This window comes from Rhinolophus ferrumequinum, chromosome 17, assembly GCF_004115265.2.
Source record: "Rhinolophus ferrumequinum isolate MPI-CBG mRhiFer1 chromosome 17, mRhiFer1_v1.p, whole genome shotgun sequence".
Taxonomy (NCBI): domain Eukaryota; kingdom Metazoa; phylum Chordata; class Mammalia; order Chiroptera; family Rhinolophidae; genus Rhinolophus; species Rhinolophus ferrumequinum.
This window is the reverse complement of record NC_046300.1, coordinates 50,247,194-50,271,046: the sequence shown is the minus strand read 5'-3', so window position 1 is coordinate 50,271,046 and position 23,853 is coordinate 50,247,194. Positions and strand designations below refer to the sequence as shown.

General features: G+C 40.4%; 1 protein-coding gene across 1 annotated transcript in view; it reads right to left on the bottom strand.

Annotated features, from left to right (window-relative positions):
- Positions 1–16,753: 16,753 nt before the first annotated feature.
- CACNA2D3 (calcium voltage-gated channel auxiliary subunit alpha2delta 3) overlaps positions 16,754–23,853 on the bottom strand; it is an 841,437-nt gene continuing 834,337 nt past the window's right edge. The window contains 3 exon segments of the mRNA XM_033132710.1: positions 16,754–17,122; positions 19,404–19,486; positions 19,698–19,810. Coding sequence (XP_032988601.1) covers positions 17,030–17,122; positions 19,404–19,486; positions 19,698–19,810 — 289 coding nt within the window. The 3' untranslated portion in view covers positions 16,754–17,029.

Here is a 23,853-nt window from a genome sequence, read left to right as displayed (position 1 = left end):
ACTCAAAGAGAAAATGGGGAGGTTGGGAGGAGCAGGCTGAAGAATGGAGATGTTTTGGAGAAGGAGATTTAAGTGTGAGCACCTATGGTGATGCATGGGACTTTAGAAGATGGATGCTTAAAGAGGATTCTTCACTTCACTGTGTATTGCATAGATTAATTTCCCCCTTTGCTATTTCTCTAAGAGTCTTCATAAAAGCATCATGCTATAATTCAGTTTTTGGAGTTGGATTTATTTTTCTTTTAGAGGTCTGAATTTGACAGGAGATGAGAAAAGCACTCTCCTTGTTCTACCTTTTCCAGTTAGCTATTCGTAGAAAAAGCTGCAGGAAGTAGAATTATTGAGTCAGAAAGTATGCACTTTTAAAAGGCTACTGTGACATCTGGAAAGGGTAGAAATATATACTTCACTAGTAGAGAATGAAAATGTGTTGTGTGCTCTTTTGATAGATGCTCTTAACATTTTGGGAAAGCTAAAGTTCATGTGAATGTCTTTCCAGGTATTTTAGTATGGAGGATGGCTTTTATTGACAGATGGCAAATTCTAAAGTGGGGCATTATGTGTTTCTTGATGGTCTTGCCCATCCTGGTTTGGGCCAAGACCAAGAAGGAAGGTCAAGAACATATGATAGCTTCCATAGTTGAGCTGAGCCTGGACTGCACTGCTTATACACTTGGATTCAACTATTTTTGTTTTCTGGGGACATTCTGGATGGTTATCCTGAGAAGAACCACATTAAACCACCATTGGGGAGATTTTTCTCAAGAATACAATGTGGATGTGTTCTACCAGCTATTCCCACACTAAGGACAGAGGAGGAGGGCTTTGGGGAAAGAGTCCACCTGCTCTTCCAAGAGCCCAGGAACGCCTTATTCTGAGTGTGCTGATGTTGAGAAATACAGCGCATCCTCTGAAACAAAGAACCACAGAGCCACACTGAGAATTCACCTTGACTTGTTTTACTGTCATTTCCAGTGCCTGAGCTTTGGGAATCCTAACAATTCGCAACATGTCAATGAGACCCACATATCCTCCTGTTTTTGGAAAAGGCCAAGCAAGACAGTGTGTTCCATTTTGCCGCCTAGGACATCTGAGTCATTAAACCTTTCTCTAAAGTAAAACCCCAACTAGGAATCTATGCCCCCTTCTAATCTAAAACAGCTGCGCCCCAAGGTTTCCATCTTGAGACAAAATGCTTTGGTGCTCTTGGAGTTCTTAGCCAGGACTATTCTTCCTAAGACTGCTTCTGAGTCTTGCTTACCGCTAAGTGCTTCTTGTAAAATATGGTAAATGTAGGGCCTCAGAAATGCTTTCTTTAGGGGAGGGAAGAAGAAAGCGTTGTGTGAGATAGACAGCTGAGCACACATAATGATTGCCATATGTCAAAGGATTTTGAGCCTTTAAAATGGACTTGGGCAATACTTTGCTAAGTGTTCCCATAAAACAACTGCTTTTATAGGTTTCTGAGGTCTTAGCAATGGAAAACATGGATTCCTGATATTTCTGTATCTTGTTTAGTTTTACCATTCTTTTGTTCCAAGGACTTGGGGACTATCTCCCTTTGGCACCAACCAGAATCTGATCTATTTCATCCAATATGGCCCATGAGTTACAATGAAGCATTTTTCTCATGATATTCCCCATTTTATTTAGCCTTTTAAAAGCTGGGAAAATTGCCCTTTAAGTAAACCTGAGAGCCCTTGGAGCAGAAGTTTATGAAAATCAAGACCAAATGAACCGTTTATCTGGCTTCCCGTGTCCCTCTTCAACTTCAGTGGGAAGATGAGGTGATTAATTTGATAATGAGGCAAAAAATAGGTGGGAGGAGCATATATAAATTAATAACTTCCTTTGTATATAATCGCTAATGCTGAAAAATTCCCTGTGAAGGCCTCCTCACAATCTAAAATGTCTCTGTTGGCTTCAGCATCTTAGAAAGAAGCAAAGATTCTTTCAATGGCCCCAAGGGAGAGGTTTGATTAAACTTTTCAAATCGGAGAAATGGAGTGCTCTGTCCCCAAACTCTCCCCATATACTTCTTTGCAAATTGAAAACTGCAGCTTTCTACCTAACAAAGACTAAGGCTTTGTGTGTGTAAAGGAAAATTCAACAAAGTCCTTGTTCTCCGGAACTTGTTCTGGTTTCAGAGACAGAAATAAGAGAGGAAACAAATAAGATGGCTATTTACTTTATTACGCGCTTTTGAGGAGATAAACGGGAGGGTGAGCAAAAGGGTGATTCAAGGGAAAGTTTCCTCTTGAGGTGGAGAGATCAGCAGAGGTCTCTCCAAGAAGCTGATATTGTACTGACACCTGAAAGACAAGTTAACTATGGCAAGGACATTCTAGATAGATGGAACAAAAGGACAGGAGTCCAGAGGCTACAAAGGGCTTGGCAAGGAACAAAGAATGCTGGTGTGGCTAGAGCAGAGTGAGCAAGGGGGGGAGCATGAAATGAGGATGAATATGCAGAATGGTGGGGCTGCTGGCGACACCCTGCTGGGCCTTGCTGGCCCTACAAACGAATTTGCATTTCAGCAAACTCTAGATAATATTAGAGCCTTCATGGTAACCTGAGTCTAGAATGGATCTTTGTGCCCAGGATTTGGACAGCCATGTGCCAACAAAGGAAATCTGCATCATGAGAGGGGCCAAAATTATGAGTTTGGATAAGGAAGTAAAGCATAGCACAAAAAACACCATTTAAAATTGTCCCGTCTCACATAGCCTTATGTCATATCAGATTCTGTCCCAACCTCTCTAGCCAATATCTTTGTTGGTCTGTCTCGTGTTGATTGTGCAATGTAAATATTAGACAACACAAAGCAAATACAAGACAAATTGATTGCAAAATGAAACTGCAAACTTTGCAAATGATGCAAAATTTCTTGGAGTTCTTGAAAGTTGAAGAATCAAATTAGCCATACCCAAAGACATGGACCAAGGAGGATTGGGCAGAGTTAAACCAAAAGAGAAAACCAACCACATTGAGGATATAATTGGAGCTTTAAAAGAGAATGATATGAATATCAAAGATTAAGAGAGACCCATGGGAAATGTGACATCCTTGAATAATTTTGAAAGAGAAAGAGAGAGAAAAGACAGTTTATAATAATGTTGCAGAAGTTCAAGGCAAGTTGAATTTTGCTATTTATACAACTTTGTCAGAACAACTGGAAAAAAACAAAAACAATTCATACTGAATTTCTCCTAAGAGGGCAGAATTTTAATTTATCCCTGTACTCTGATCTATTTTGTTAAATATTAACTAAAATGAGCTTATTTTCATAATTGCTAGCTTTGTTTTTGAGTTAAAACCCCAATTAACAGCTTTTTACAGTTTATTTTGAAAACGTAGGCCCTTTTTTTGATGGATTCATGTTAAGTAGCATTTGTCCAGCACCCATTATCTTCAGATAATGAAGACCTACTGTGCACACAGTTAGGAATCTGCTGCCTGTACTTAGTAAGGTGGCAGCTCTGAGTCACTCACTAGTGCCCAAGTACCTTGAATTACTTCTTGAAGAGAGAGATGACTCTCCTGAGTATTCATACTCTCCCCTGATCCTTCACCATGTATGAGGTGCCGTCTGGGAAAGGAAGAAAGCTAAGTCTAAGACCCACTGGCTTCAACCAAGTGAGTTAATCGGCCATAGTCCAGCCAGCAAAGGAAGACACATCTCCCCAAGGAGAAATAGTTCTGCTTAGCAAGAGCTTTCAGAAACTACATTTAAATTTTCTTTGTCCCAGGAATTTTCAGATGTCTGGATAACAGTGTAAAGACTTCCCAGATGGAAGATGTACTCTCTTCAGGAATTACAAATATGAAATAAGTACTGGAAATTCCTTCCCACACTGCCTTTGAGAATGTCTGTCTGTGGACACCTCTTCAGAAACTTCCTGAGTCAGAGCCAAGAGCTTAGGACATGGTGTCCAAGAGACCTGGGACTGTATCCAGGCTTCTCTACTTCCTTAATCTGTGATCTTGGACAACAGACTTACCCCTTCATTTAGCTCAGCTATGAAGCTGGGCATAGTAATACTAACTCCCTTATAAGGCAGTTGTGAGAAGTAAGGCAGACACTGCATAGAAAGTGTTTAGCACTCTGCCAGGTCAGGAGTAAGCTATAATATAATGTTTTCTACTAGTAGTACAGCAACAATACCTGACAAGAAGTTACACCTGACAATTCTACACTCTGTATCACATTTTGAAAAATGAAGATATAAAACAACTGCAAGGATTTTGTGGTCACAGTAGTTTCTTCTCAGCTCACATTGCAGATCATGGAATGCATTGTGCACCGAAGCAAAACATTTCAATTTGATTGCATAGGTTAGAAAAGCCTTGGAAAAGTTTTAATTAATGGTATAAAAGAACTAATTATAATAATAATAATATTAGCTAACATTTACTGAATGCTTATTATATATACCCGGCACTGTTTATACCACTTTTCATATAATAATTTATTTAATCCTCACATAATCCTAAGAAGTGGGGACTCTTATCATTCCCCATTTTACAGATTTTGGAACAGAGGTTAAATGGAAGAGCCAGGATTTGGACGAAGGAAATACGGTATCAGAACCAGTGTTTGTATCCACTAGTGTGTAGTGTCGTATAGGTGTGTCATCATTCTATTAGCTTTAAAAGGGTTGGATTGGAGGTAAGGGCATGGATGAGGCTGTTGAAATAGTCCAGAATAGACATGATGAAAACATGACCGAGGCTTTGATAGAGGATGTAGCAGGATTTCAGAGACCTGGATGCAGGCAGAAATGAAACATTACTTGGTTTTTGACAGAACCTGAGGTGGGTGATGAGAAGAAGATTTAAAAAGTTAGTTCCTGCTTTGGTTGACCAGTTGACTGAATTGAAAAGATTTATTAAGAAGTAGATCTGGGATAGGGGAAAAGAGAATACAAAGTTCAGTTTTGGACATAAGAGATCTAAAATCTTTGGAAACATCCACACGGAAAAAAATGTGAGAAAATTTTGTAAGCCAGATAAATGCCAAGAATTCTAGGGAGAAAGCAACATAGTTTACCATTTAAAAAAAAAAAAAAGACAACTCACAGAATTTGAGAAAATATTTGCAAACTATATATCTCAGAAGGGACTTGTATCCAGGTTATATAAAGTACTGCTACAGCTCAACAGTAAAAAGACAAATAGCCCCATTTAAAAAAAAAATGGCAAAGGATCTAAATAGACATTTCTCCAAAGAAAACATACAAATGTACAATAAACACATGAAAAGATGTTCAACATCATTAGCCATTAGGGAAATGCAAATCAAAACCACAATGAGATACTACTTCACACCCACCAGGATGGCTATAATAAAAAGAACAGATAGTAACAAGTATTGGCAGGGATATGGAAAAATTGAAAGACTCATAGCAATGGATACACCGAGTTCTACCCTATATTTCTTCCAGATGACTTCCTTAAAAGACTCAAGCTATCTATGATTCCAGAAAAATTTCCAATTCTCATAAGTGCTAGTAACCCACAAGCAAATGAGTCAAATTAATTTTAAACTGGCAATTTCAAATATTTACAAAGTCTGTCTAATTCCCATCATGTTTAAAAGTGGTGTTCTGAAGGACTTGCTGAGTCATGATTGCACAATGGATCCAAGTGGTAGGTTACTGGTAACTGGAAAGGACTCAACTCAAAGTAATCAAAACCCAGGATCATATGAGTTGGCAAAGGTTGCACTTAATTCTGGTCGGTTTAAAAGTTTTCTTCTAAAGTCCTTGTCCTTTCAAAAACAGCACGTTTCACCTTCCCCACACCAAGCTCTTTTTCTATCATCATCAGATCTTAGAATAACTTCATTCTTTCTAAAACCAAAAAGCCATCCTAGTTCCAAACTACGAATCATTAGGAAAGGTTCCATGGCGCTTGTCAGACCTCGTGCCACATTCTTTCACTGAAATGGGTTTCATACGCTTCCATGGGGCAATGGTCTGCATCCACTTAAGATGCTTACCATGTAGTTGGGAATTTTTATGTGAGATTTGGAAAGGGAGCAATGTGAGGTTCAGTCAGGGTCCGCTCTGCTCGCACTGTGTCTGCGGGCAGCCCGGATGGAAAGCACAACGCCCGGCTCTCGTATGAATCCTGGGAAGATAGGGTGAGTCCGAGCATGACTATAAGCTAAGGTCTTTGAGCTTTATTGGATGGACGTAAGGGAGCCCCTTAAGGTTTTTATACAGAAAAATGAGATAATCCAAGATGATTATTAGTAAAATTATTTTGATTGTATAAGATCTGTACCATGACTTTGAATACTGAATAATATTAGTAAGTGCTTCCTGTGTGCCAGGCACCACCTTTACACTTGACCTACAGGAAAGCATCTACTCCCTACAATTGTCCTGGAAGGACAATTGCCCTTCCCTGTTTCCAGATAAGAAGACAACATTTCAGATAGGTTAAGGAATTGACCCAAAGCTACTCGGTTTACTCAGTAAACTACAAATCCAGGACTCAACTTCTTATCTTATCTAATTCAAAGATTTACTCTGCACATCCTTCCTACTCCAAAGGATGGTGCTGAGGCAGCAGGGCTGGAAGGCGGTCCCTTCAGGGAAGGGTGACAAAGGCTTGAAGCAGACAGAGATGGGGGGGAGGCACGGGAAGGGCCAGATGTGGGAGACGCAGCAGGAGAGGGATGCATGGGACGAGGTGATTGACTGAAGGGGCCTTGAGATCTTTCACTCTGTTCCAACCACTGTGTGAGCAATGGGATGACACAGAATCAAGGGTCTCCCCTCCTCTCAAAGGATTTCCTCTCTGGTCCTAGGATAAAAGCCATACAGTCAGACATCAGGGCTGAGTTTGCTGCACGGTGGGCACAAACAACTGGAAAAGATGATAAAAGCTGGAAGGATATGTCAGATTGCCTCCTGTCGACTCGGTGTAGGGTGTGGGTAAGATGGAGTGTTTTGAAACCAGACCAACTGCTTCACACCCTGCCCTTGTCACTACAGTGACCATTGCGAACAAAGTGCTTAGTGACATGCTGAGTACATTATAAGCACATAACAAATGGTGCTTCCTGTTTTCTTTTTGCTTCTGTCACTATTATTTCTTTCAGGACTGGACAGGTTTGCTTTTCTTTGCTTTAATCCAGAGCTGTCTTTCCAAACTTTTAGCATCACTGGAAAATAAACCCCACTAAGAAAGAGCTTTCATTTTAGACAAAACCTTGGAGATTTGGGGAAGGCATTTTAGATGATTCCTTCTTCTGAGCCCCAATGGTGTGGGGTTCACCTCCACTATCTATGGATGGGTTAAAACAGGATGCAAAGAGAATTTCCAAGAAAGGAAGAAACAGGCCATGTACAGAACAAAATAGCCAGGTCTCGTGTAGATGAAACATGGGATAGAGGCAACCTGCACAAGCATCTCATCCATTCTCATGCACTGGTCAGTAGAACAGAGTGGACAGTGTTGAGGCTACCAAGATGTAGACCTTAGCCACCTGACTTCACCTAAGGCATGTGGACTTAGTATTCTCTTCTGTAAAATGGGAATAAAACTAACCTCATAGGGGCCTATTGAGGTTAAATTAAATGTTGGTATGGTGCCTGGAATATAATGAGTGTGTAAAAATGGCAGCTACTGAGGGGGATCCAAGAGGGCAGAGTAGAGAAATTCTGTGCTTGCCTCTTTCCATGATCACATTAAAATTACAACTAAATTATAGAACAATCATCCTGGAGAACACTCTGAAATCTACCTGAACAGAAGTCCTATAACTAAGGATATAATAAAGCCACATCGGGACTGGCAGAAGGGGCAGAGATGTGAAAAGGGCCGGCCACACGTCTGTGTGGGGCAGTTGAGAATCAGGAGGAATATCTCAGCTAATGAGGTCCACCCCCCAAGAGGAGGGAGGCACCCCAGTCCCACACTGGGCTCCCTGGCCTGAAGTACCAGTGCTAGGAAGAGGAGTTCCCAAAGCTGCAGTCCCAGGAGCTCCTCTTAAAGGGACTGCACACACACTTACCCGCTGACAGACTTTGCTTCCTCTGAGCTCCAGCTCTGGGGCAGTACCTCAAAAGGTGTCAGCGACATAGGAAGCGGGAGGAACTAAATTGTCTCTCTTCAGGGTAAGGGCTAGAGGGGCAGCTTTCTTCCAGATGGAGGAGCTAGTGGAACCCTTGTTACTGGGTTGAGCCCCCCCCTCACCCCCCAGTGTGCAAACACAGGTGGCCACCATATCTGAGTCTCCATCAACCTGACTAATACCACTCATTCTCCCCGGGACCCTGTCCTGCCCAATTTACAAGGCACATCTAAGCTGTTTCCAGTGGCTTTTCTGCATAAACAGCCTGACTTGGCTCATGCTAAAGACTTTCCTAAAATCTCTCAAAGGTTCACAAATCCCAAGCAAGCAGCATCTGGCTTTGGCATGTCCCGTACCTCTGGCTGAGAAGCCTCAAGCCCAGCACTAGTGACAGCCGGCCTTGGTCTGTGGCTTGGCCTCTCAAGGCACTTCCAAGCCCAGTGTGGGTGACAGCCATCTGCAGATTGGCTCTTTCCATGATCATTGGCTCATGCCAGGTGGCTGGGGGCAAGGTACAGGGTGCAGCTGAACTTGGCTTGCAGTGGGGCCCCTCTTAGGAGGCCAGGCCTGGAACTCCTGATGGCCAGCTTTGGACCCAGCCAGAGCAACACCCAGCCACCTCCAGGGAAGACATACCCAAAAGGCAGATTGGGGAGGCGCCAGAGCCCTGCTAAAGTGAATCCTGATCTGTAAGGTCAGCCCCTGCACCACAACTCCTCCACTGTAGTCATAGCCAGTCCTCACAACCAATCAGCCCAAGGATGAGTCCCTTCTATTGATGTGCAAACAGCAATCAAAGTTCAATTGCAAAAGAAGGGCACACACAAGAAACACATCTGGAGCACCCACCTCAGGTGACGAGGGAGATTGCGCCAGTAAGCTCCATAACATACTTATTACATAAGGCCACTCTACTAAGACTGGGAGACATAGCAGCCCTACCTAATACATACAAAACAAAACAAAACAAAACAAGGCAGCCAAAATGGGGAAAAAAGAAACATGTCCCAAATAAAAGAACAGAACAAAACTCCAGAAAAACAACTAAATAAAATGGAGATAAGCAATCTACCAAATGCAGAGTTCGAAACACTGGTTATAAGGATGCTCAATGATCTCAGGGAGAACTTCAACAAAGAGATAGGACACATAAACATGGAGATAGAAAACATGAAAAAGAACCAGTTAGAAATAAAGAATACAATAACTGAAATGAGGAATACATTAGAGGGAAGATACAGCAGAGAACTGAATCAATGATTTGGAAGATAAGGTAGCAGAAAACACCCAAACGGAAGAGCAAAAAGAAAAAAAATTCAAACAAATGAGGATAGTTTAAGGGGCCTCCGGACAACATCAAGAGTACCAACAGCTGCATGGTAAGGGTACCAGAAGGAGAAGAGAGAGAATACGGAATTGAAAATCTATTTGAAGAAATAATGACAGAAAACTTCCCTCACCTGATGAAAGAAATAGATATACAAGCCCAGGAAGCACAGAGAGCCCCAAATAAATTTAACATATCATTGTTAGCATCTGGGCAAACCACATGTGAGGTGATCACCAACTTGACCCTTCTAGATCACCACTGGCTTGTCAACAGACACTAGCATCCACTTGGAAATCCAACCAAACCATATTGCCCAAAGTAGCTATGGCCAGAAAACCCCTTTCTCATTCCAGCCAAGACAGGTGGAAAGGACCAATGTAGCCCAAACCAGATCCTGTCTCACCTGTGTAGCCTCCACAATAGAAAAAGCATCCCACACTGAAAAATCATTGCAGCTTCCCAAATCTTTATACGACCCACTCTGATTGTGTTGCCTCAGGCGAGCCCTTTTTTAGATTACAGAATTCAGTGCCCCACTCAGTGCCCCATCCAGCTGTATCCAGTTAGTAAACTTTGTAAGCCAGTAGAGGCCTCCTCATGAATTACCCACCTTCCAAATAGGAAAACTACAGAATGTACACATCCTCGTGACAGGAGGGCTGGAACTTCATTTGGCATTAAAAAGATAAAACTCTAGGAGATCCAAGATGGTTCAGTAGATAAACACTGATTAGAGGGAATCAACAGTAGGACACATAAAATTACAACTAAATTATAGAACAATCAATCTGGGGAGCCATCTGAAGTCTGGCTGAACAGAAGTTTTATAACTAAGCATATAAAAACGAAGTCACAAGAGACTGGTCGGAGGGGGTTGAGACACAGAACCGTCCCCAAACCTCGGTGTGATCTCTCGGCCATGGAGATTCCCCATGAAGGAGGAGCGAGAGACCCCCGCCCCACACCAACCTCCCTAGTCCAGAGTACTGGTGTCAGGAAGAGTAGCTTCCACAATACTTGGCTGTGAAAAACAGTGGGGATTCCAACCATCTGGGTGGGATAGAAAGCAGCAGGAGACCCAGATGTCCTCTTAAACAGTCCGCACACAGACTCTCTCACTCATAAGTACTCACCTTGGGCTCCAGCAGAGGGACAGTAACTTGGGGCGGCGTCAGAGGCATACGGGTGGCAGACTGAGGTGTGTAGCTGTGAAGCAACGGTTGGAGGACAGTCACCATTTTCCCTGTGTGGAGTCCTTCTCCTGTGCAGCCGGCAGGTGGGTGCCATTTTTAATATGTTGAGCCCTCCCCTATAGGCCAAATCTTAATTTGATTGGCCTGGTGAGCTCCACTGCTCCACTCTGCTGATTCACTGAGACTCCTCCCCACCCAACTTGCCCAACACCAGAGGCACTTTCTCTGAGCAGCCAGCCCTGCCCACATTGCACTGTTTCTTGAACAACTATTAGAGTCTGGCAGGCTCCAGGCACGCAGCAACTGGCCTCTGTATGCTCTGAGACTTTTGCTGAGTAGCTCCAGGCTCAGGACTGGCACCAAACAGTCTACATTAACCTGCTGACCACAACTCTTCCCACTGCAGTTACTCCCTGAGACCCTGCCTTCCCCAACTTGCGCACTGCACAAGGCTTTATTGGGGCTGAAACTTAAGGGAGCCGGCAGGTGGCAGCAGGGTGTCCTGGCGTTTTGTGGAGCTACCCCAGGCCCACTACAGGTGGCAGTCCTCAGTGTGGCCTCTCCCACATGCCTCCAGGGTTTGCACAGGGAGCAAACAACTGTAATCACTTCGTAGCTCCTATCAGGTAGTTCCCAGTGGGTCATGGCAGTGGCTAACCTGGGCCTGCACAGGAGCCCCTCTGAAGAGGCCCCAGAACCAACATACTTGGATGTTGGCTTCAGATCACAGCAGAGCACCTCCCAATTACTACCACAAGTGGCACAATTTGAAAGACACACCCGGACGGAAAGTAAAGGGATGGAAAAATATATTTTACGAAAATGGAAACGAAAAAAATTTAAAAAGGCTGGGTAGCAATACTTATACCAGATAAAATAAACTTTAAAACAAAGGCTGGAACAAGAGACAAAGAAAGACCTGGTAATCTCACTTCAAGGTATTTATCTTAAGAAACCCAAATGCTACTTTGAGGGGACATGTGCATCCATATGTTCATTGCAGCATTGTTTACAATGGCCAAGGTGTGGAAGTAGCCTGGGTGTCTGTTGATGGAAGAGGGGATAACGAGGAAGTGGTACATATATACAGTGGAATATGTATATGTGGAAGGGCATGGGTTCTTGCCATCTGCAGTGGCATGGATGGCCCTGGAGGGTACTGTGCTGTGTGGAGTGTAAGACAGAGAAAGATGCAATGTGATTTCGCTTATATGTGGAATCCAAAGAACAAAATAAACAAACAAAACAGAAACAAGCTCTTAGATACAGAGAACATATTGACGATTGCCAGATGGGATGGGGTTGGGGGTGATGAAAAAGGGGAAGGGATTAAGAAGTACCAATTGGTTGTTACGCAGTAATCATGGGGATGTAGCATATAGCATAAGAAATACAGTCAACAATATTATAATAACAATGTATGGTGTCAGGTGGGTACTAGATTTGTTGGGGTGACAGATGGGAAGGCGTTGGGGAGCAGGGTGGAAAAATGAAGGGATTAAGAAGTACAAATTATAGTTACAAAATAGTCATGGGGATGTAAAGTGCAGCATAGGGAACATAGTCAATACCATGGTAATAACTACGTATGGTGCCAGGCAGGTACTAGACTAGTCAGGGGGATCACCTCTTAAATTATGTAAGTGTCTAACCACTGTGCTGTCCACCTGAAATTAATGTAAAATAGTATTAAATGCCAATTGTAATTGAAAAAGTTGAAAAGGCGGCGGGGGGAATGTTAGAGAGAATAATAAGTCTAAATTTCTAGGTATGAAACAAATAAATCATGGGGACGTAATGTACAACCTAGGGAATACAGTCAATAATATTGTGATGGTATGGTGACAATTGGTTGCTGGACTTATCATGGTGATAACTTCTTTAGGTATATAAATGTTGAATAACTATGCTGTATCCCTGAAACTAATATAATGTTTGTCTGTTATTAATAAAATTTTAATAAAAATCTTAAAAATATAAAACAGTAGTAATGCTGGTGCCAGCATTACAGACAATATAATGCAATATGGCCTCATGAAATTGCTACTTACTGAGTCTCTGTGATAGCACGTGGAGAGGAAAGGAAGTGACATGGTAAAAGTTGACATGGTGGCAAAGTAAACAGAACATACACTGGGGTCCATTAAGGTGGCATTAAATTCTGGCTTTCTGCATCATTGCCTGTATGCCTTGGCCAAGTAGTGTAATCTCTCCGAACCTTAGACTTGTAATTTGCAATGTGTGCCTTCTCACAGCGTGTGCCAAAATTAGTGTAAGGAGTGATTTGAAATAATTATTGTGAAGTGCTTTCCACAGTCATCATTCAATAAATGCACCCGTCTCTACCCCAAGCTTATTGCTACAGCTTGGAGATTATGCGGTAGCTGAATAACCGAACAGCACATTTGGGGACAATATAGAATTACATAGAAATACAAGGACAATGTGATTATCATTTAGTAGTCTTGATGCTACGGTCAGTGGTGAGATGTCGTGCCATGGTGACAATATCTTCTTAAAAACATGGCACTGAAATATTTACCTCTCATCAATCGTTTCTTCTTAACCATTTGGAGCTAGGATAATTACAGTACGATGTTGTTTGGCACACAATTTGGTGGTAGGATTTTCGTTAAGATACTTGGCAGCCTAACATACCGGGACACACAATATTATAGTTTAGAGCCACACAGCATGGCGCAGGCTGAGGGAAGTAACTGAAGACAACCAATGCTGGCAGCGGCAATGTGATTTTGTGCTTTGCTTTATTACATGTAATTGTGGGAACAGAAATGACAATATACGGTGCGGAGCTGCATTATGTCAGCCTAGACCCTTCACCTTACAATCTGAGTAGCAGTAATGCTAGCACACTATAGTTATACGCTTTCTATTTTCAGTGACATGACTATAAAGACATTAGATTATATGAGGGTACCTACAGTGTTTGAAATAGTGTTAGTTTGTATTATGTTAAAGTAAAAATTGGGCAGTCACATTTATACTGTAGTAGCTCCAATATCAATAGGGCTGACACTCTGCCAGGATACCCGTGTATTGCTAATTCCTCATATTAATAAACCACCCCCCACAATACGATTTATCAAAGCCTTCTGTTTAAGAGGTTCTATGCAGAGAACTTCGCCTCATCATTTCATACACCTGCTATTATTCCCATTTCACTGATGAGGAAACTGAGACTCAACAAGCAAGTTACCTGAAGGTGCTATAGACAGTAAGAGGCGGGGCCTTACTCCACACATTTTACCCTTAACCATTACAATACTATGTACCATGGATCAATAGGGACCAGTGCAACATGCCGTGGTTCTGCACTGCAGCAGAACCTGGTCCCCTCAATTAGGGAGTAAGTCAGGATGGCAGTATTTCTAGTTCAGGATACTATAATTCAGCAGCATTTGACACATTAAAGGTGATATCCAATAGTAGATTTTAATGATATATTTGTTAAGTAGGATTAGAAACAGCTTATTATAACACTGTGGCTACATATTTACTGCATTCAAAATACAGTACTTTCTACTCATGTGTGCAATAAAGGTAATGCAGGATGTTTCAAACCAGGAGTCAGGAAAGTTACTTTCCTTCCTGTGCCCATGTTGCTTCATCCCTAAAATGGAGACAGTAATTGCATCTGCTCCCTCAGTCTGTTGTAAAGATCACATGGGTTAATCAAACCAGTAAGCATTTTGAATGGCACGAGGTGAAGAGTCAGATCTCAGTAAATGTTCATTGCAAGTTTGTGATTGTTGGTGGTGGTTTGATTTTTATTACATGCCAGACACTGCTCTAGGAGCTGGAGACAAAGCCACAAACAATATCAGAGAGATCTTTGCCCTCGTGGAGCTACAATACAGGAGGAGAAAATGAACATAAATTATTCCAGATACAGGCTTAAAGAAAAAATAAAAGCCGGGTAGTACAACTGTGGGAGAAGGGCTGCTTTCCCAGGGTGTCTTTGAGGAAGGGATATTTGAGCTCAGCACGAAAGGTAAGAAGGAACAGCTTCATAAAAACCAGCATCTGGAAGCTTCCAGATAGAGGGCACAGGTATAGGAAAAGTCCTGGGTTTTCAAAGACATAGGCTGGCTGGCAGAATTCAGTGAGTATGGGACAGAGTAGCTAGCACGAGGAAGGGCCAGCAATGGAGACAGAGCCCGGGCTGAGACCCTGTATGGCCCACAGGTGCCCAAACTTGCCTTCATGTTACCATCATGGGGAGTGTTTGAAGAATATGAATGCCTGGGTCCTGCCCTGAAAAGCCAAGAGTTTTGCAAGTTCCCCAGGTGACTCTAATGCACAGAAGAGTTTGAGAACCACTACTGGACTTGAAGAGGGGGTCTGTATATTCTCAAATTGCAGTGGGCAAAGGTATGATCCGATATTTGTTTTAGAAAAATTGCTCTAGCTGCTGTGTGGAGAATGGACCCTAGAGTAGGGATTGGGGGTGGGGGGTGGCACAGTGCAGAGAGCAGAGGAGAGGAGACCGATGAGGACGCAGTGTGAGGGAACTGGTAATGACTTGAAAGAAGACGGTAGCAGTGAAGGGATGGGGAGAAGTGGAGGGCGGAGCTCATGAAACTCTGAGGGGGAAAACACAGACAAGGGGGGCTCCAAGGTTTTGGTGGGAGGAGCTGAGGCAGTCGGGAGGAAAGAGTATGGTAGACAGGGATCAAGATATCTGCTTTGGACACATTAAGTTGGAGAAAACTATTAGATATCCAAGTAGATAAATGGAGTGGCCAGTTGGCTGAAGTCGTTTGAGGGAACAGAATCTGAGGTGCTAGGTGGGAGGGTCATTCACATGAAGGTGACATCTGACAGTGCCATTGGGTCAACAGTACGATTCAACTATGCTTGCTGTCCTGACGTCACAAAACAATGCACTAAAAATGATGCCACTCCACTGTTTAGAATGAGGGAGGGAGGGAAATTATAAATATTTCTAGTGCACATATTTTCCGTATTCACATAAAATTATGGGCATTACAATGTAATATACTTGACCTATTGTTGCCAGTTCTGTAGAATTTCAATGGAGAATGGCAGGTCCTGTGAGGTTATTTTTGTAAAAACATGACATGATTGTTTTGTGTAAATATAACGCATTTTGATATTTGTGTGAGCAACAAATGAAATCACTTGTTTACTTAGTGCACAGAAGTGAACAATACCACTGACTACAATCGTCACAACTCTACAGTCCCCGTGTTGTTAAAATTTTGACAGCTTGGCAGCTGATAATATTGTTACATTGTTAAAAACACTGGAGACATAGTAATTTAAAGAAGTACAACATTGTAGTATTGTTATTCCTATAAATACTGCAATCACTTTGGTATAAAGTAGTACGATAACATCAGTTTTTGTAAAATATCAACAGCATAATGTGGCTTTTTTTAAAAAAGAGGTTAAGTGGTATTCTCCATATGGCTTTTAGATGTCTGCTCTACAAAGCAAAGCATTCTCGATTTTACCTAGGCACGGAAACTCTTCTACTTTATTTGGTAACCATGATACAATGGAATCTATTTTCTCTGGTTCAGGATCCAGTGTTTTAGGAAGGCTTACAGGTCTGCGTAGTGTCACATCTTGTAATATTTGAGATCTAATTTCATCTCTTGTTTATGGGGAAAGCCAGAAGCCAAATGCTCCAGTAATAAGTTTGAGAGCCATTTGTAGTCATTGTTCTTTTCCTTCTTCAAGTCTTCTCACAATGAATTCCTAGGATTTATGACTTCTTTATTTCTGTTGCCAAATAGTTCAAACCTTGAATATTATGGGAGCGTGTGTTCTCATCCATATTATGATTTCTATTGAAGTTTAGTTCAATAAAATTCAAGATTCTCTGTAATAAATTCTTCCCATGTAGATGATATTTTTATTTCCTTCTGTAAATATTTTTATAACTGAGAGTGGAGCATCAAAACAATTGTTAAATATTTGTCTAGAATCTGCTTTAGAGCAAAGTCGCTGCCAACAACCATCCTTTCCTAGTGTCTGGAATGGGTAACATTTTCATGCACTTTTCAGTCTGTACCTTCAGCAATGAAGTGCCAATAAAACCCAAACAAGGAGATTATGATTTTAATATACTTTATTTAAAAAGTACACAGTTTTAAATTTGTTTCGGTGGGTATCAAGCAGAAGGGACACTGCCCACTTGCAGTCTCGTTTCTGATGATGGGTGGTTATCATGTAGCAAACTCACATTTACATGACCGGCAAAGTAAAAAGGTAACATTATTGTCAACATATCTTTAAGAGTTTATATCACGCACAGTTTAAATTCATGAGATGCTGATGTTTGGACTATATTTCATGTCTCCTATGTCGCACCATATTTGTGTTCACAGTTTATCCATAATTTAGCATGCCAAGAGAACATTTCTGTCCGTGTCACCTCGAGAAGAGCATCAAAAGCAGAGGGAACAGGATAAGGACCATCTTGGCCTGGAGACTCGGCGCACCCCCACATTCCCTTGCATTCTCCTACAGGGAAAGGCAGGGTTGGTTAGAGCTGAGATGGATGTCAAGGTGCCTTAAACTTTCTGAGGTATCTTGTGTGCCCAGGCCTGCCCCTGCTCTTCAATTGTATGAACAAAGTATTTTGGAACCTAGATAATTCCGGGACATGGAAATGTCTAACTTTCATCAAGTTAGTGATGAGAATCTCTGGTTTCAGTTGCTAGCATAATATATTCAGAATTACTCTTTGCATACTATTAGGTAGAAGATTCAAGAGGTGAGGGACTATTGGTGGAGATGTCCATTGTGATTGTATTGTAAAAGGAAAATATTGGACTTCTAGTATTTTCCTGTCAGAATGTACGTAAAATATCACATTTAAGGAGCCTGATCATTTCAGAGACTTGGCTATGAAAGTTTTTGTGTTTCTTCTTTCTTTTCAGTTTGGAAGGAGGGCTGTTTTACAAACATGAAATCATATTATTTATTACTTTCTGCAGCACGCTTTTTATCTATTGACTGATGGAAGTTTCTCCAACTCCGTTATTCTAGCTCTGTTTCATTCAGCTATTTTCTTATTGATGGGCATTCATTTTCTCATCTGTTCTTTATTGCTACAAAGAATGCTGAATGTAGCTCCTCAGCAGACAATGATATTTGCCCCCACCTCTGCCCATGGTAAAGACACCCAGGAGTGGGGCTACAGACTGAAGGGGCAGTTTTGTCTTAGATGGCTATAACTAGATAGTTCATTGTTACCTGTATATTCTGATCACCCCAAGGCTTGTATCTTTCATGTTCTTGGTTTATTTTTATATGTAGTAACTTGACTTATTAGTTTAAAAAGCTCTTTATAATTTGATTTATAAATATTTTTTTCAAGTTTTATAAATTGGCTATTGACTTTAAGTTATTTATTTTTTTTTTATAGAAAAGTTATAATTTTTGCATAGCTAAATAAATCTGTTTTTCTTCCATAGCTTTCCGGTCTGGGATAGAAAGTTCTCTCCAATTCCTATCATATATTGTAAGACTGTTATTTTACTGTTTAAGTCTAATCTATATTCTTCCGTTTGACTTGAACCTTTGTCATATGTAAGAGTTTCTATTCTGTTCCACTGACCTCATCTTACAAGGTCTAGAAACTTACAGAAAAAATGCTAATTTTTAAAATGTTTTTCTTGTATCAAGTTACCAAAGCAAATTGTCTTATTAATTCTAGAAGATTTCTGCTCTAGTGACATTGTCTAAGTACACAGTTCTGGTTTTAAAAGAAGTGATTTAAGTGTTTGGGGGACTGTTGTTTGTGTTTGCATTTCACATAGAGCTTTTATTAGGGGTGATCAATGAATTTTATCAAAGTCCTTTTCAGCATATATTTGGATAATACATTGCTGTTGAATTCCCCTTTGAATAAAGAAGCGAACATTCTTAGTAAGTTCCACGTTCTTATTGGTGCTATACTTACTTGAAAATCTTTTCTAAGACTTGGATAGTTTAAATAACATCAAAATCACTTGCTATTTAAAGATGACTCATCTGAGTCTGGTGGCATTTTTAAAAAACTGATACCTTCCCAGTTTCCCTGCAGTAATTGGTCTAGGCAAGCTTACTATTCTTCAGGGTGGGTGTGGAGTTAATTTTTAAAGCTTTTGTTTTCGCTATACTCAAAATTTTTTTTGCCCATGGTACTGCAGAAGGTATTCTCTCATAATTCATCTAAGTCTGTAGTCAGCTCACCTTTCTCACGACTAAACTGAATTTTCCTCTGATCGTCGCTTTTAGTGTAAATGCACTGCCTTTATAGTTGTGACTTCATGTGGTTATGGGGTTTAGAGTCTTACCATTCCACCTTCAAAAACTGTGACCCTTTATCTGATATTGATATTGCTACTTTTGCTGTACGTGAATTTCTTGTAAATGAAAGGCTATCTAAAAGTAAGCAGGGGAAAATAATTTTAGCCATAATTTGAAATAAATAAACCAAGAAGAGCAGAGCCAGTTTGTGTGTAATAAATGGAAAGTGATAAAATGACAGCACATCCACAGTAGGGAAGAAAGCAAAGAGGTTTTAAAATATATAGATAGATAAAATAATAAAAGACGATTAGCACAGATGAAATAAGAAGGCATTGAGGGGCTGAAAGTAGGGTACCATGAACCTTCCCGTATATTCTTCTTTGATTTGCCTGAAAGGGATTGTTTTTTCATGAGTAAATTTACTAGTTATAGTTCTTTGACCATGGTGAGATTCTCATGGCAAATCAGATGGGAAAAGGAGAAAAGGAAAGGTTTTCTGACTTACCTCAGGATGAAAGCCATGGCAAGATTCGGGACGCCTTCTGATCTTCTGGGCCTTTAAACGTTCACACTTAAGAGATTCGTTATGTTGACTGTAGTTAAGGCATATTTCCAAAATGTTACTTTCCCTCACTCTGCATTTCAGAGGTCAAAACTTGGTACGAAACTCCCTTACCAACGTCTGTCTCTCCGGCAGTGGAAATGATGTCATTTTCCCCTCCCTAATATTTCTCCCCTTACTGTTGACCCCCCTTGCTGGCTTCAGCCATAGTGGCTGGACCTACGCACAAAAGGATATACCTGATTTCAATGGGTGCCATCGTGATTGGGGCCACGGACTCACAGAGGCAGCTGCTGTCCACCACCACCATGAAGAGATTGCTGCTTGGGATTTGCTGGATGACAAAGGACCTGTTAGAACAAGAGGCCCAGTCACAGTGAGTGACCATTTACCATTCCTCAAGTAAAAAGCCGTTTGGAAAACTTTTTCCCCGGGGAGTAACTACTGTAGTAACTGGAAAGCAAGTTTCAGAGACCGCTTTACTATTAAAGTTGCCTCCTTCCACGAGGCTCTTCACTTTAAAATACCAAGCTTCTCTAAGAAGACCATAGCTTATAACCTATAACTATAGCCATATACAGCCCACAAAACTCACCTTGGGAAAGCTAGACTTTTATAGGTATAAAACAGTAGAGTCAAATTTGACTACATCACCTCAATTTCCAAGGTCTAAAAGGGATGACTTTTCCAAGCTCATTCCTTCCTAAAAACATCATCAAAAGTTGCATTTGATGTTCCTCTCCAAGTGGATGTTTCTCTCTTCCTTGCCTCAAAGGTAGACTGATGTTGTGTCATATTGAAGAGAAAAGAGGAAGTGAACTTCCTAAACTGTTCCCTGTACCGCTCTTCACAGTGTCTGCCCTGAATACAGGTACAATGTTTTGATGAAATTGACGTTAGTCCTTTATGAAGTTCCACTCTTCTAAGAGTACAACTTCTGCTGGTATAAGGCTGGATGGCAGCTCCGACATTACATCCTTAGCACAGCTAGTTCAACTGAAGTAAGCTTAATGACATCTGCTTCTTACAGGACCCAACACAGTGAAATGACAAAGTAACACCACCATAAAAAATACTCCTTTAACAAGAAGCGCCACTGATTCGTTCGAGGAAAAACTAGAGACCAAAATCTCATATTCTTCCAGAGCCAGCAGATTAGCTAACTATTTAGCCCCAGGCCTAGAACCCCTGTCACATAACTTTTCATGATATTTCATTTAATTCAATTTAGTTGGATGTAAGAGACTATAACCTAACAAAATGTTCACTTTCTCCATAAATTTTATCATTATTCATCTTTCTCTCAACAAATTTGTTCTATTCTCTAGAGTGTATCACCATGCTTTACTAAAATCATCCACTGAAGAAGAATCCTGCTTTGTGAGAAATTACACAGAAAGGGAAAGGAGCCCCCTTTTAATTTTACCTGTTACTACCTCATATGTTGAATTATATAAGAGTGCCTCTGAGATTACAACACAACTGGCTTCCTTTTTACAAATGTCCAGTGCCTGTTCATCTAATATCCTATGGCTACATGTTTTTTTGTTTGTTTGTTTGTTTTCTTTTTGCCTATAACAGGGAACAGGGCATGTCACTGCTCAACAATGTTTCCCCTGTGCCTAAACTATTACCCACACTCTAGGAAACTTGTTCTCTGCCCTTCCCATCCTTCTTCAAAACTATCCTTGGCTTGAGGAAAAAATTCAAACTTGCTGTCTCAACAAAACTTTAAAAATCTCTGCTTTACCTTTCCCTTTTAACAATAGGTGTTCATCGGAGAATCAATGATTTCCATGTTGGAGGCAAGTTAACAGAGTCTCAGAGAAATGCAAAACCAAGATCACACAACTTTAAAGAACAAATGGTTGACTTGAAAGTTAAGCCAAATGAATCTACCAGATAAACAGTAAAGGAGAAAGAGATTAAAATATGAAATAGAAACTCCAATGGGGGAGAATATTTTCTGATTAAAATAAAATTCTTTTTTTTCTCATTAAAAGGGTCCTTGAAGCATGAATGAAACTTCAGATCATGAAAGATATAGATAGACCAATCCTAAAAATCTTCTGGAAACGAATTACTTAAAGAGGAATGAGAATGATACAACTTCTCAATGGGAGTGCTTAAAAAGAAGAAAACAGAGCAACATATTTAAAGTTTTAAGGCAATGGAAGAAAGGAAGAAGTATGTGAGGTCCACAGGAAAATTGATTCTAAGTAACTGTAGATAATGATAGAAAATTATGTTTTCAATTTTAAGGATAATTACTTTTTAAAAAAATCCATGAAAAATGAAAACCTGATCAATCCAAGATAGCACGGTAAATAACACACACACACACACACACACAGAGGGAGAGAGAGAGAGAAAGAGGAAGAAGGAAAAGGAGAGAGAGAGGGAGAGAGAGAGAGAGAAAGCCTAAAATTATTACCAATAACAATAAATGTGAGGTGATTAGATCATATGCTAAAAGGCAGAGACGCTTAAATTTGGTTTATAAAAATATCAGTATTATATTTGCAACAGACACTCCTCAAACACACTGACATGGAAAAGATGTCAGGATGAGAGATGTCAGATGACAGGAAACGATGTACCAGGAAAATGCTAACAACAAAAGAGTGGAACAGAAACAGGTTAACATTATTATGGGAATATTCAAAGTGAAAATCATTAAATATAATGAGTTCATACTGCAAATAGTATAATGCAAATAATTTTTCATATTAAAAATAGTATAATAGTATAAAAAGGAATGACATGAACTTTTGTGATCATAGTGTACAAATTGATAGAAATATTGAAGTGATTGATGAATGCGTGATCCATTAAAATATAGAGCAAAAGTTCTTCAGATTGAAACCATGTAGAATGCAAGTTATACTATTTTTGAACACAGAGAACTACAACACGTTCCAAAGAACAGAAAGCATCAATTATATCTTCTTTACAGTAGGGTACAGTTAGAAATTAAGGGCAAAAAAATATAAACAGTGGAAATCAAAGATTAAAAACATATTTAATTAATCCTTGAGAATTTGAGAACAGCCCAGACTCAGATCCGTGCAGTATGATCTTAAATATTTTTATTGGAAAAAGAAAAAAAAAAAAAAAAACGTTTGCAAATAAATGAACTAAAATTTTGAATTGAGAAGCTGGAAAAATAAGAACATAAAGCTGCACCAGTGCCCTATACTTGGTCTTCCCTCTGGTACACTGAGCTGTACAAAGCCCAGCTCTCACGCTTCTGCAAGGATGTCACCGATGGAAGAGACGAGAGGTGATTACTGCACAAATAGTCTATTAGCCATTCCCTTCAGTTTACAAACATGCTGTCATATCTCCCATCTCAGGAAAAACAAACCTTTCCCTTAACCTTATCTCCAGCTACTGCCCTGTTTCTCTGTCTTCCTTTATAATACAACTCCTTACAAGAATTATCCACAATCTGTCTGTTTACTTTCTCACTTCTCTCCTTCTTTCACAAATCGACTCTAATGAGGCTGGAGTCCCGACCACGTCACAGAATCAGTCTTTGTCAAGGACACCACCTTTCTTCTCAGTCTCCTTTGCCTCTGTTTCCTCCTTACCTACTCACTGTCTGCCCCTCACAACAGACTGTGGTTTCCACGGGAGGGAGGCTGCCTCTATCTGCCCATGGTTATCTGTTATCTCCAGCACTTAAGAGTTGTGCCTGGGACACAGCAGATTCTCAGTAAATATTTATAGAATCAACGACAGGATTACTTCACGAAGATAAAAGCAGACGAATAAAATGGAAATAAAAACGTGAAGATAACTTAAAGAACCAATCTCTGGTGGTTTAAAAAAACATCGGCATAAATCAACTTTTGACATTCCTGGTCAAAAAAGAAGTCACAAAGTCACATTAAAACTCAAAAGATATGGAGACATTGAAAATATTTTAAGTGACTATTATGTATATTATTGTAAACAATTCAAAAACTTGGAGCAAACACACCTTTGGAGACAAAGTATAAATTATCAGCATTTGGCCATGCTATAAAAAAACAGAAGCAGACCAAATGCCATGAAAAAAAACCTGAAATGCTCATTGAGAATCTACACCCAAGTGAATACTACCAAATCACCCAAGGAACAGATACCACTGTGTTCATAGAAAACCCACTGACCAACTATTAGAACTAATAAAAGAAGTCAGCAAGCTGACCAGTTACGTAATCAGCATATAAAACCACAGTTTCCCTGACACTAGCAATAACCAATGAAAAAATATTTATGAAATAAAGGACCATTGATAGTATCTACTAAAAGACATTTATTTATGAAGAAAATGACCAAAATTTACTGAACAGAAAAAGACAAACTACAGATTGGAGGGGAGTACAATGGTTGTGGAAAGGAACAC